The sequence below is a fragment of the Strongylocentrotus purpuratus genome, unplaced genomic scaffold, assembly GCF_000002235.5.
Source record: "Strongylocentrotus purpuratus isolate Spur 01 unplaced genomic scaffold, Spur_5.0 spur5_scaffold_6, whole genome shotgun sequence".
NCBI classification, from domain to species: Eukaryota; Metazoa; Echinodermata; class Echinoidea; order Camarodonta; family Strongylocentrotidae; genus Strongylocentrotus; species Strongylocentrotus purpuratus.
Genome location: NW_022145612.1, coordinates 25,445,839 through 25,460,256, shown reverse-complemented (window position 1 = coordinate 25,460,256; position 14,418 = coordinate 25,445,839). Strand labels below are relative to the sequence as shown.

The following is a 14,418-nucleotide window of genomic DNA, read 5'->3' as shown; positions in this document are numbered from 1 at the left end:
TGTTCATGCTTGCCTAGTCTCAACTTCTTTTGAAGCAAATATATACATACAGTTGTGTTGTTAGTGGACATCATTCAAGTCTTTAACGTCATATGTCTTCTTGGAATCTCTCTTTTTCCCCTTTCTTATCAAGATTTTAAGTGTCATTTGGAAGAGATAAAAAGATTTAAATGATGACGGGATAATGGTGTAATGTGTACAAGAATACTGCTAGTAAATAATTGTTAACAATAAGAAGGCATCCCTAGAAGTAATATTCAAAAGGGTTACCCTAGGTCATATTGAAAATAGACATGCACCGTCGCCGCCATGTTGTCATCTTACATATTTTCTTCTTCCAGTTAGCAATCTTGTTTGCGGAATGTTGTGATCCAACAATTTCTCTCAATGTGTAAAAGAATACTGTTAGTCAATAATTGTTAACAATTAGAAGGCATCTCTAGAACTAATATTTAAAAGGGTTACCCTAGGTCATGTGAAAATAGACATGCACCTTCGCCATATTGTCATCTTATTTATTTTCTTCTTCCAGTTTAGCAATCTTGTTTGCGGAATGTTGTGATCCAACAATTTCTCTCATTTCCTACTCGTCATGCAATCATTTCCTGTATTTCCCTCTTGTCATGAAGGAGTGAGAGGGAGGGGTTAGTCACTCTTCACTCTTTCAATACAGCGCTACTAAACTTTCTCCTCGATGTGCACAACAAACTTCTTCATGTACATGCCATTATACGTTGTAGTTACTCCATGCCCAATATTTGAATAATTTGTCAGTGCCTCTTGCTTGATTGCCCCATTCCTTCATTTTTGCTTTTTGTGACGGTTGAAACAGAAAATTGTGTCCATTCTTCATTACCTCTTCTTTATCTATAAAAATTGTTATTTTTGTTTTTGTTTTGAGAATTGGTTAACCATGCCCAGGTTACAAAACATCGACAAATTTTTTCTAATTTTCCATTGACTTAATTCTATGATAATTTCATGACAGATTTGGTTGAGTGAGTGCCATGTGTAGTTGCTTTCCTAGATCTTCGCCATTGTACACTTCACGTCAATATGTGTGAATGTTTTCATTGAACAGCTAGAAATATCAATATAATCACACTCTCAAAAGGTTATGACCAGATAATCAAACAGAAGCTCTTTCAAACAATCAATTTTAAGGGGGACGGAGAGTATGTAGGTATTTAAATTTTTTAAAGCACCTTTTTTCTTTATTAGGTGCCCTCCCATCAAAACGTTTGCTCAGAGTGATTGATAAAAGAGGCCAATGTATTGTAACAAAATGATTCACTGACCTGGGTAAATATTTGTACGTGAGGAGGACAGAGAATACTGAGAGAATCAGGTGTATTCTCAAGAGCAATATCAACATTTCAATAATACTCTACTTGTGTGTTTAATACAAGGGGTACAGGGTTCGCATTCTATGGTCCAAGGGTTTGCCCAGCATGAAACACAATATTTCCGATTGATTTAGTTTAATACATGATAATATTTTTTTTGTATTGGTTATAAATTTGGTTTGTAGTGATTTGGGGTGATTGGCTAGAAAGTAAATAACACGTTGACCTACACTTATTGGGCGATGTTGGTGGATATTTTTAAAGCTGATATTTCACTGGTTGCTTTCGATCCCATCTTATTAAGAGACAATTATACACTTTGTATGTTTGGAAATCAATGACTTATGAAATAATATATATATATATATATATATATATAATCAGGCCTGAAAATTACCCAATTTAAATTGGTTTCCTGATTTTGGGGGATTTTTTCCTGATTTCTCCCCGATTTTCCCCCCTCATAAGCGGGGGAATGTTGTTAGATGCCATTCCCCCCCCCCCCCCCCCGAATCTTCTTTTAATTTTTTTTAAAAATTCACCCCTGTATAATGTAGAGGGTGGCAAGGCAGAAAGAAGATTGTTATAATTTCGATTTTTATGTCATGCAATGTATAAGTTGTATTATTAGGCAGCCAAATAGAAAAGACAATTATTTTGATTTCATATATTAATTTGTTATTTGGTAAAAAGAAATTATATGATATCTTTATCGTTCTTTCAGATGGGCGTCCCATTCGCAGAGAAGGAGTCAGCTATCCCGGTGGGAGCAATCTTTTGATAAGAAAAGTTCGCTACTCACTGGACAATGCAACCTATCGCTGCCATGCTACAAACCCACAAACAGGCCAATCCATCTCGGCTGAAGCATGGCTGGATGTCATGTGTAAGTTAATCCTACAATACCATCTTTTATTAATTAGTGTGTAGAGTTTCATTTGGGTGTATCATTATCCTGTCGGAATATATATTAAACGCTGTCGCATCTGTCTTGTTTTTACATATGATAGAGTTATCATGAAGGCAGGATGCATGTATTGAAAACAGTTTTATTATGATTAATCTATAGTTTTTGCTATTTATTTATATGTAATTTTTCACCAAATGTGATAATTCCAAACATTTGTTTTCAATATCAACATGGTGCAACATTTCTGTGCATTTAATAATCTATTGCATGAATTGTTATCTTTGTTGTATTCCCAGCCCCACCTGTAATCACAGTGGTGCCTCCGGTCATCCACAACAAGGTCATCGGAAGCAAGATCCGATTCTGGTGCCAGGCGACGGGTAAGCCACTCCCGCAGATCACCTGGCTTCACAATGGCGTGCCGGCTCTCATCGATGACTTCCATAGCCACATGAACAACAATGACTATGTGATCTCCCAGCTGTGGTGGGAGGATGATGGCATCTACCAGTGTGAAGCCAAGAATGATGCCGGTAGTGCCGTAGCGAGCGGAGCGGTTACCATCGATGCATGTAAGTAGTGGTTTCTGGACTGTAGGATAGCTGCATATAGTCATTAGCTTGATTTTCATTTAGTGGGGCTGAACCTGTCCTCGATCTCTTAGTGGTTCGGCTCATGGAATCCTTCTGAAGAAAATGTAACATTGTCTGTATTACATCTTAATTTACATCATTTAACCAAAAAAATGCAGTCGTTTGCTGTTTTATATATGAACAAGGCTCAAAGTCGACCTATTTAACATGACAAAGAATAAAAAACTCCAATGTTTTTTCAAAATGAATAAACCCATGTGCAAGGGTTTTGATTTGAATCATATTAGGTAAAGCCCAGGATAGAATAGGATGCTCTGACATATACTCTGGCAACAATCGCTCCAGTATTGTAAGGGATAGGTTATGGGTTAGGTTTTAGGGTTAGAGTTAGGATTTGCTAGGGGGTTTTGTGCAGGATTGAGGTATTGACTTTGGAGCCATTGTCATTGGAGGATGTGTCTTACAACTACAGTATAGAGATACTCTAAATATATGGTGCTATTTTACAATTATATTTTTGTCTTTCACGTTGAATTGTTTCCTTGCCTCATACAGATCCGGAGGGCACGTACCCAGGGCCTATCCGTAACCTCTCCATCAATCTGATCTCTAGTCGGAGGATAAGGGTGACATGGGAGCCTCCTGCCGATCTACCTGCTCCAGTCATAGCTTACCACCTGGAGTGCAGGCCATTAGCAGGGGGTGAGTAATACGCCCCTCTCCTGGGATTCACTTGCGGGGGATGGGGAGAGGGTTGGGGTTGGGGGTGGGGGTGGGGGTTGGCAAGAAAATGAACAGGGATGACAGTTTTTCAGGCCGTGGTCCGATTTTAGTTCCTCTTCACCTCTCAATTTCATCCTTTTCAGACATGATATTGTTTTTTCAACACATATGGAAATCCAACATGTCAGTTATCTTTTTTCAGGCTCATTAGGTGAAACCAATCGGTATCCCTGAAAAGAAGGATAGTGGGGAAAAGAGGAAGGAGTAAACTAAAAAATTTAAAAAGTAAAAACATTAAAAAAAGACAAACCGGGTAGAGCTGCTTCTTGTCTGTTTTCTTTGATCATAGAACGGAAATAGCGTTGTCTGAGTCTCAAGGCATTCTCACCTTGAAAACAAGTAATCAAAGAGAATTCAAAGTACTAGTAAATGTTTATTACAGTCAATTAAACTAGCTGAGCTACATAAATTTCAGTGCAAACAGCAATTTTATTCATGTAGACAGAGATATAATAATGGAATCATGTTTCTCCCTTCTGATATAGATTTGGATGCAGACGAGCAAGTGGTGTCCAGCCCGTCCTGTGACCTGAACGCGCTGGAGCCGTACACCGAATACAGGATCACCGTGCAGTGCTTCACCACAAAGGCACCGTGTCCACGCTTTCAAGAATATGTGATGACTGCACAGGATGGTATGTATTGTTTCTTTACTGATGGTCGTCTGTGAGGAGATTAAGAAATAGAAAGAATCTTCAATTTCTCGGTTTAAGCATCACCCATGACAATATTTTATTCATGTGAAATATTGTTCAGATCAACATTTGGATAGGGCTTTGAAACGGTGCCATTTTGTAATCTTTAGGAACAGGGGTGTTGCTGATTACAGACAGGAAAAGGAAAATTCAACAAATTTAGTGGGAAATCCAGAGTTGTATTAAGTAAAAAAATCTTATCTTAACCTGCTCAAAGAAGTATATTAGATCATTTTGCAGCATAGGGATTATCAATTAGTACGCAGGAAAGGAATCATTCAATGGCCAAATTGATAAACTTTTATTCATACTGGCTAGACCTGTTCCTCGTTTGTTGTATTCTTTAGCTTTGGTACGTTATTTCTTATGAAAAGCCATACCTAAAATGAAGACGAACCAAGTTTTAACAATGTCATTTTGTATTGAGAAACAGTTATTTATTGCTTCTGTATACTTGTGTCTTTTATCCCTGAACAGTTCCTACAGGTAGTCCAGAGTTTTCCTTAGGAAGCGAAAGCCCGACCACCATCACCGTCACCTGGGATGAGCTTCATCCTCATCGTGCTAACGGCATCATCATCAACTATGGCATCACCTATTGCCGTGCCAACAGCGTATATTGCAACGTGACAACGGTAGACGGGGACCTTGAGGAGTACACCATTCGTGGTCTGACACCCAATTCCAACTACAGTGTGAGCATGGCTGCGTCAACCGCGGTCGGGCAGGGGAGTTACTCGGGCAATGTTACCGTTGAAACACCCAGGAACATCAATGAGACAAGTAAGTTGGTTTCAAGTACCTCTTGATAGCGGAAAGGGAATGGGTAGTAGAGTCAAGCTAGTTGGATAACTGGCAAATTTTGGGGCAGGTAGATTCAGGAGAGCTAGTCGGGGACAGTGGCTCCACAGTTCATCTCGAATTTACCCTGCCCGAATGCCCTATTATTTATAAAGTCTAGAAGCCTGATCTGTCAGCTATGCTGATAGTTTAGCATGTTTTGCTTTGATTCCTGTAGGGGACCCAAGTGTGGATATGTAGCAGTGATCATTTCACGTAAAATGAATGGAAATTTGATACCTCTTTGTGTGAAAATTAGCATAACAATTCAATCAAAATTCTCAATCATACGTAACATGTGTAAGTGAATTTTTAAAGAATGTATTTTCACCGGCATATAGAATTGTTATTGTTTTGCTTTATTAATTATTTGCTTCTTCTCCTATGTGATGTACCATGATCACCATTACAACATAAAGTGGACATTACATAACTTTGCTTTCTTATTTGCTCCTTGTAGCCCCAAAGCCACCATTACATTTGCAAGTGTTACCGGTGAACCACACCACATTAAGAGTAAGCTTCCAGCCAGCACCTACCCCACCCATCACGGAGGGCTACAAACTATTGGTATCCAGGAACATGGCTAACAATTGGATCACCTATCTCTTACCTGTGGACACCATGGAGTACTATGTTACAGGCCTAGGTAGGTCAACTTCATTTCATATCAATTTCATTTTGGAGTGTTTTATATGTTTCTTTTCTTTTTTTTGGGGGGGGGGGGGGAGAGGGCAGTATACTGTGTTTAGTTGACCCTTTTATTTTGGTCAGGTTTTATGATTTTTTTTTTTTAATTTTTTTTTTTTTTTTTTTTTTTTTGGGGGGGGGGGGGAGAATTATAGCAGATTTGGTAGGAAACAGTTGACAGTTTGTAACAGCTTATTTGTGAATTGTTAGTCAGTCCCTAGTTCTTTGCTAGCCTTTGGTCTTACATGCCTTAGAAATTGTAGTGAGCTTTTGATATGGTACAACATACTTGGAAAATCAAAATGTGTTTACAAAACAGAACCCAGAACTAGGGTATGTCTTTACTCTGGAGTAACTCGTTGCAATGGCTGTTCTGTGTAGTGTGAGAGAACAAAAATCTCCTGGTACTCTATAAAATAATTATGTTAATAAATCATCATATGGTTGTGAACCATATGTTTTCATAGTAATTTCTTAGAGTGAAATAGATGGCTTAATTGGAGTGAAACAGATGGCTTAGTAGGTCCAAATACATCGTATTATTAATGATGGAATTGCATTTGTGTGGGTTGCTATCCTGAAAGATTGCCAATTGAATAAGATTTTTTTTTAATTTGGTAAGATACGTATGATTGATTTTGAACAAATATGTTTGTCCGTCGGATGTTAAGTTTTATGTTGTGTGTGAAATACTGCTGATAGATTGGCAGACGATGTCTCCATTTTAGTAGAACTCTTTGATCACTAATCACAATATTAAAGAATTGGAAAGAAGAACAAAGAAATGTCTTCATTTGTACTCTGGGAATCATTTACGCTTGAAATGTGAACAGATCCCTCAACATTTGATGCGCTACTATCTGATTTTTGAAAAATATAATGTAAAAACAGTGACTGCTATTAGCTTGAGTGCTCATACAATATGTATTAGAAAGATGGTCATTTCAAATCTGCTGTATGTCACCATAATGCACATTGTGGTTGAATAACTGATTTATTTCAATTATTCAGCTTAAGGGGATTCCTACTTTTGTAATGATTTAATTTGTATGAAAGCAGAAAAAAACGATGATTGGCAAATTTCAACATTCAAGTCAACAGTCATATACCAGATATAAAAGCCATAGACTGCCAATTATCTAGGGCTCCAATGTCTTGATTATGTTTGCAATAGGTAAGAATAACTGTTTTGGAAATCTACATCTTACAACATATTTTTGAATTAATTTTGACATTATGATTGATATCCCAAACCGCAGTAGCCGCACCTAGGGTTACAATGGATCCATTCAAATATTAGTCACTATCCAAGCAAGGGCGTTGATAATTGTGTTATAAAACTTGTAATTCTTCAAACATCGTTAATTCTGTGGTATTTCTTGGAATAATCACGTTGTGTGCAGAATTATGTGTTCAGTTGGAGAGCTTTGTATTCACCAAAGTATATTCCTGTGCCTTTCCACTATTTGTATGGCATTGACTTGCCCAACTCCTTCATTTTATTTTACCTCAGTAAAATTGGTGTATTCCCATTGTTGTTTCATAGTGCATGACCAAAATAGATGGTTTCCTGGAAACTCATACTCTGTATGTTTTATTGCTATGATACATGTTTGAATAATTGAACAGTCAGAGATTGACAAAGCTCGAGATGGTACGAAAAACCACAGCTGAATATTTTAACTTTTTCTGTATGGAAGAGATTAAGTGGCTGTTATCAAATGCCTAATGATAAAAAACCCCAATCATTTCAGTTTACCGTTTGATGTCATTTTAGAACTTGGAGCTAACAACTAGTTACAGTTCTCTACCCGCCATGAGACAAATAAGTGGTCATTCACCAGGCCTGATAATTACCTGATTTAAATTGGTTTTCCGATTCCCCCCCCCCCCCCCCCGATTGAGGGGGAAAATACCTCCTTTTCTTTTTTAGTGCTCACTGTCACTCCTGTTCACTCAGATTTATTCTACATGTGTGTTTTTATTATTTTTATTTGAAACATGATTAGATTTGGCAATGATTATGAATTATTCTTTTGAAGTTTATAAGCATATTGATAGCAGTATTTCAGGAAAGTTACATTCTTTCTTAAAGGCAATCCGATCTTTATAATTATTCCATTTGTATGAAAGCAGAACATACAAAAGACAGGCAGAAGTTTGAATAAATGAGGCAAATAATAAGATAGTTGTGAGTGCGTGAAATATGAGATCACTTAAAAGCTATGCGAATCTCAACTCAATTGGCAATTTGGTTACTGGATTAAATCAATAGTTATGTCTTCAAAGAGGTGCCGGTTAACTAAGATATATTTTCTCTTAAATGCTGGTGTGATGATTGAGTAGAATTCAAGTACCGGTAAAATAGATATCACAACCTCAATGGCATGGATTAGGTACTAAAATGAACTTTGCATTTGAAATAAAGGAAAGAAAGAAACTAAGGCAACTATTGTGTTTTAGAATAATCTCAATTGGTCATCATGGCTCTCAGCCAAATTGACCAATCTCAAGTGGACTAAAGCTTCCTGGGAAGGGAGCTGCCATGAATTCTCAGAAATATGAGAGAGAGAGAGGACGTAGGCATAGTAGAGTTCAAACACCTTCAAAACCTGCTGGTAGTCAAGAGCCTTCAAGAATATTGATGAGATGTGGTCTGTTTTTTTAAAAGCTAATTGGCTTGTAAAAATGACAAAACATTTGTATTTTTTCGATATCTCTTCATTGGCCTTTTTGGGGTATATTTCCCCCCAGAGTTACATACAAGATGTAAGATTTTTTTTCTTCGGTGATAACCTTTCGGTCAGCTACTTCACGTTTTAAAAAGGATAAGATAAAAAGGTTAAACAGCGAAGGTCACAATTCTTCAGTGAGTGAGTCTGGAAGTAAAGGCTAGGTAACAGAAGTTTCCTTTCTATTCCTTGTTTGATATTGATTGCTAGGGAACCTCAAACTTTATCCCTTTCTGAGTAAGAATTTCCTGATTGGAACCCAACAAGGAATTCATATAGAAATGAAAGTTTGATACTGAGAAAACACAATCACATATGATATTAAATTTTTTTTGTGAAGGGGGAGGGGAGGTTCCATAACGCCATTTTCAACTTCTAGGACAACAAACAAAGGGGAAAAACAAAGCCATTTTATGTGAAAATGAATTAATAAATTGAAGTGGTGGTGAGATTTGTTTTGTTGCAGCATGCTATAAATACCACTGAATGTATTTACTTATCCATATAGATTAAGATACTTACATTTTTATTTTGCCACCATGTGTTTATTTAGGTTTTTAAATTTACCTCATGAATTGCTGATAAGACTGTACAGGGTCAGCTAAGCTTGATATCAGGTTTTTGTGTGTAATCAGATGATTAGAATGAGAGAAAGGAAAAGAAAAATGAATTCAGGATATCCAGTAAGAGGAGAGAAGAAAGTTCTTTGTCCAAATTAAGTATCGCCAAATCAAGATACGTCACAAGAATACACTGGAATGAGCTCCTAGGTTTCTGCATGATAAGAAACTGACCAACTTGAACCTGATTCTTCTCTCCATTGCAAATTGATTTCTGAGCAGCAGATAGTAGATGGCACTTTACTTACAAGCTATCAGTGCACTGTGTGATTGTGTAATAATCCAGGTCCAAGTTGTTGATGTGCTATTTATTAATATTCAGTATCGAGTGGAAGGGTTTCGTTGGAGTGTCCACCTGAGAAAGGTACTTGGAATGCTGGACTCTTCGTTGTATTGTGTTGAACAGTCTCATATCCCAGTTTTCAAGAAGACCTTTTGTAGAATTCCTCGATAATGAAGTTTTTTTGCCCCTTTATAGGCAATGCACTCTACTCATTCTCTCAATTTAAAATTTGAAGACCGATAACATGTGTTCTTGTTTCAATTTCATCGACAGGGTTCATTGTAATTTGTTCATACCAATGAGTGGCGAATAATTCAAACCTTTAACGTTTGACTTATTCCATACCTCTTTGCCTTAGTCATAAACTGTACCTTCATGCTTCTTCACTTATCACTTATGACACAATGAACCGCAGCATTTTTCTCTTTTATAATGACATTTGCATACTTCACTTCACGTTTCTGTATCGTATAACACACGTATAAGTGATTACACTTACAGTATTATACGCACAGCTATTACTTCTTCACCCCCAGTTGCTATTTGCTTACACGTATAAAACAAACAACAACAACAAAATGTGGTAAACCGCTGCATGAATCTAGGTATTTACAGTACATGGGATCTGGGCTTGTAATTAGATGCATTTTGAGGTGGTTTGTTTTCACCTGTTCCGAGTCCTGAAGCACGACTAGATGACGTCAGAGGTTATCTAGTTCTAGGTCACCGGTTTGTCTTGTTAAGCTAGCTTGCATGTATTTCTTAGATATCTCCACTTCTCACCGGAAGTCCTAGATGTATTTACTACCGTGCTCCTACCGCCCGGTAATTATTCCTTTGCATTTAGATGGGTTATTTGGGTAGATTTTATAGTTTTTATATTTTTATTCTATGATGGGAATCGAGCAGGCAGGACTTTGATGAAGCCCACCATCATTGCTGATTATCTTTAAAGATAATGCAAAGTTTTGGGAATTTTTGAAAATTGGATGGATAGTATTTCTTTGGAATTTTGATATATTTGGATGCCCCTGTGGATGTATTATAAGCAATAGAAAGTTAGCCCCTGTAACACGTACTTGTGCTTTCAAGAAAGTGAATAATCAAAATTTACCGGTGCTCCCAGTAAAATTCAAATATTTCAAACAGCGCCTAAGGCCATTCCATGGTAGCTGCGAACATGAAAATCTCAGAATATGCAGTTCTGATATATAATTTCCAAACGGGAATAGCAATTCGGTCGATTGTAATCAAGAAACATTGTTTTAAAGCTAAAGTGATATCACACTTGAGAGGGAGCTATACAACATTAAGAGTTTTTCATTTACAATTTCATCACTGTAGACTCAATTTCAACTGCGACAATGATCATTTGATATTGTAAAATCGCATATGCTTCCAATATGTTCATTTGAACCAAATTCATGACCCCATACCAAAACTTTGTATTATCTTTAATATATTATTCACAGTGTACATATAGATTTTTGTTCACTGGTATTCTTCAGGATTAAATGTTAAAATTGTCTTTTCTCAGGGGGCTCTATTTTTTTCTCCAATTTCTGTACTTAAGTCATCCTCTGTTCCTATGTATGTTATTTGCTTGTATACAGAGATTTATCTTTATTGATCAGTAAAATAGAAAGTATTTGGTTATGTATTGAGATGGAGTATATTTTTTTTCTTCACTAAATTTTTCATCGATTATAAAAAAGGAAACTAGGTAGTTAAAATAATTGTAACCTTTGCTGTTTAACCCTTTATTTATTTCTTTTTAAAACATGAAGTAGCTGACCGAAAGGTTATGAATGGATAATGGAGTACCGACTAGTACCGACTAGTACCGACAGAAAGAGAGTTTTCACAGCTGTATACATAGAGTAAAACAAACCATATATTGATTACCAGCTAGAATGGCGTAGCGTTGTTATTACTAGTTTCTCACGGCAAACAATCCCATGAACATTGATTGACCCATTTACTTTTTTTATTGGGCTGGCTCAGCTCTCTATACATCCAACCAAAGTTGAAAATCACTGAATTCTGTCGCTTGCAGAGCAGCCAGTGATGTTGTGTGTCAATTCACACCTGCAGCTCTACTACAGTGAGTCAAATTTTGCTCACACAAAGCTACACGAGCGAGTTGAATAGATATATTGGTCACTTACAGTGAATATATTTTTTATTTTTTATTCTAAGCATGAATGGTTTGAAAATTGTAATGTGGAATTTGTTGAATTCCTCTTATCGGCATTTTAGCAAATTTTTTTAATTTGACATCTGAAAAATGTATAGGTATATATATAAAATATATTATATAGATATTTAGATTCTTCATTACAATCATTGTCTGTGTGATTGTTAATTGTAATGAAAATCAAATAAATTGCTGTTCATGCATTTTTATAACATGCTTATTACCATAGTTATTAAAATGTAAGTATTGTATGGATAGCCAATGACATTTTATAGCATGTCTAGTTAGAATCACTACTTAATGTCTGTTCTGACACTTGGTTAATCAATTAAAAGTGAGGGTACACTGTAGATTTATTTATATTGCTCTAATCATTTGACATGTAGTGATTTACAATTGGTTTCAAGTTCATCTACCCTTGACTTTTAACATTATAACTAATTGTAATAAATTGTACATGCTTCTGCCTCAGTAGGCCCAACAAGCAAGCACATGCCTTTGAGTGCAGTAAGCATCATTATACACTCCATGCTGTACGTGCGGTGTGTAGCAGCAGCATCGCATCCTTGCCCTATGCAACCATGACCCATCTGTTGTCCGCTTTCTTCGCTTGTGCCTACTCTGAGCTGAGTGGTCAACCATTTTGAATTTCATTTGTGGAGCGAGCGAGCGAGCGGGAGTGAACGGTCCGATCCTCCCTTGCGGTGCCTCTTGCATGAGATGTTTACCTGGCTATTTGAGTTTTTTTTTTTGTTCTCAATTTTTTGCAAGCCTGTTCTTTGGCACGAAGCCAAAGTCTTCAAGCATGAAGCGCTTGATTATGGACTTGGCCATAAGCCCTTGACCCAGAAAGATAGGGAAAAAAGGGGGGGGGGGCGCAACAGGAAGGATGACCTAATGAAATTGAACAAGAAATGGCCACCGACGAGTCATTCATCTTTGTGTGTGTGTGTTATGGGTGTGTAATTCTTTTCTTCTTTGTAGGCCTGGAAGAGAGAAAGAGAGGGAGAGAGAGTGGAGAAAAAAAACATCCAAATATGTGATGACGTCAGTAAATGAGGAGTTATGAATGGGAAGCTTTGTTGGTAGGGTGAGAAGGTCCTGTGGTCGGTATTGGTTAGATCTTCGTGATATGAATCGACATCTCTTGAGTTTGAGTGATTCTCTCCATATATGGGCTAAAGTTCTTGTTTGGTATTTTGTTTAGTGATGGTTTGATTAACAGAAAAGAAATGATCAATGTTGGACATTATCTTGATGACAATGTTCCCACAGTATACATGTAAATATGGTCTATTTTCTACACTTCCAGAATATTCCTACATTGTAATTATTTCAACCCTGGATCAAGCACTATACCTAACCTGTATCCTTTAACCTAACCTAAAACCTAGTTGAAACACTAACACCAACCCTTCATTTGCCTGGAGCGAATTGCTGTTGAAGTTAGTTTGTAAAATCATCTAATGAAAAAGTGTATCAGCACTGATGATTAATTAGGTAAAGAATATAAGGATGTAAACAGCCTGCCTTTTTGTTCCCTCAATACACACAAAAAGAAGGCCTTTTAATAATGCAGTGTTTGTGTAATCTTTTCACAAACGCTGCATTTTTCACTCACCACTACAAAAACTTGACCCGTACTAGATTCACCCACCCACGCGTGCAACCACCAAGTCCATTTCATCATCGCTACTTCATTTGAATAATTCCACACTGACCAGTACAAAACTGCCAAGCCATAGCTGTAAAGTGCTCGAGGCCATTGGTGATGCGTAGTGTGGGGTTGATGTTTGCTCGGTCTTTGGCACTCAGATAGCAAGAAGAAGTGAAATATTGGTATTTGGTCTCGTTAGCATTTCATATTATGAACTCCCTAATGAATCATGGTCCGCTGGACTGGAGGCCATCTTAATGGAGTTGGTTTATAATTTTTATGTGTCACTGTACGTGTTGCTTATTCTCTCCCATTTATGATGGCTGATTGAGTTAGGGATATTTCGAATGCATAGCGATTTACACCATTGTAGATGTGGGAAATCTAAACGTTTTTTTTTCTTTCTTTCTTACAAGATGGTCATTGCCCTCTTCCTTCAATGTATATTTAATGCTTCTAACTATGATTCATACAAAGATAAAAGGGAAAGAGATTCGAAGGGTGCTATATTAAAATGAAAAAAACCCATAGCTGATAAATTCTCATGAATTATCTACATTCTCTATTTGGATTTAATGGTTCTCAAACTATTCAATTCAATGGCATGCATTTAATCAAAAGGTAGAATATTATATGCAGTAGAAAAGGAAGTGGTATTAGACTGGCAGTGTGTTACATTAAACTCACAGTGCAACAAGCATTTAGAGTGTTGAACTAGCATGAGGTAATTGATGGAGATATATTAGGAAATTTCTATATTAATTATTTAATTCACAAAAGTTTCTTCAGAAATATTGCTCAAATAAGTCAATATATAGGCATGAAATCTGCGTCAGAAGAGATAATTCTCAAGATTAAGAAACCTAAATGAATCAAGTGAATTCAGCCTATGGACAAATTCTATGTCATATTTGTGATATGACACTAACAGATATATATATATATATGTATATATGTTGGTCTTAGAAGTTGTGAATATTTCAATGTTAATCATCTATCCTTGTTGCAGAAAGTATTTCGTTGTTACATCAAGTTGAAATGATATTACAAAACAACTCTTTTACTCTAGTTC

At 36.7% G+C, this 14,418-nt stretch overlaps 1 protein-coding gene across 1 annotated transcript in view; it reads left to right on the top strand.

Annotated features, from left to right (window-relative positions):
* The window catches only part of LOC115919242 (protogenin A-like), a 52,843-nt gene that overhangs the window by 36,077 nt on the left and 2,348 nt on the right, over nucleotides 1–14,418 (top strand). Inside the window, exons 5-10 of the mRNA XM_030972572.1 lie at nucleotides 2,071–2,232; nucleotides 2,553–2,828; nucleotides 3,405–3,551; nucleotides 4,118–4,267; nucleotides 4,805–5,110; nucleotides 5,628–5,816. Coding sequence (XP_030828432.1) covers nucleotides 2,071–2,232; nucleotides 2,553–2,828; nucleotides 3,405–3,551; nucleotides 4,118–4,267; nucleotides 4,805–5,110; nucleotides 5,628–5,816 — 1,230 coding nt within the window. The remainder of the gene's footprint in view (nucleotides 1–2,070; nucleotides 2,233–2,552; nucleotides 2,829–3,404; nucleotides 3,552–4,117; nucleotides 4,268–4,804; nucleotides 5,111–5,627; nucleotides 5,817–14,418) is intronic.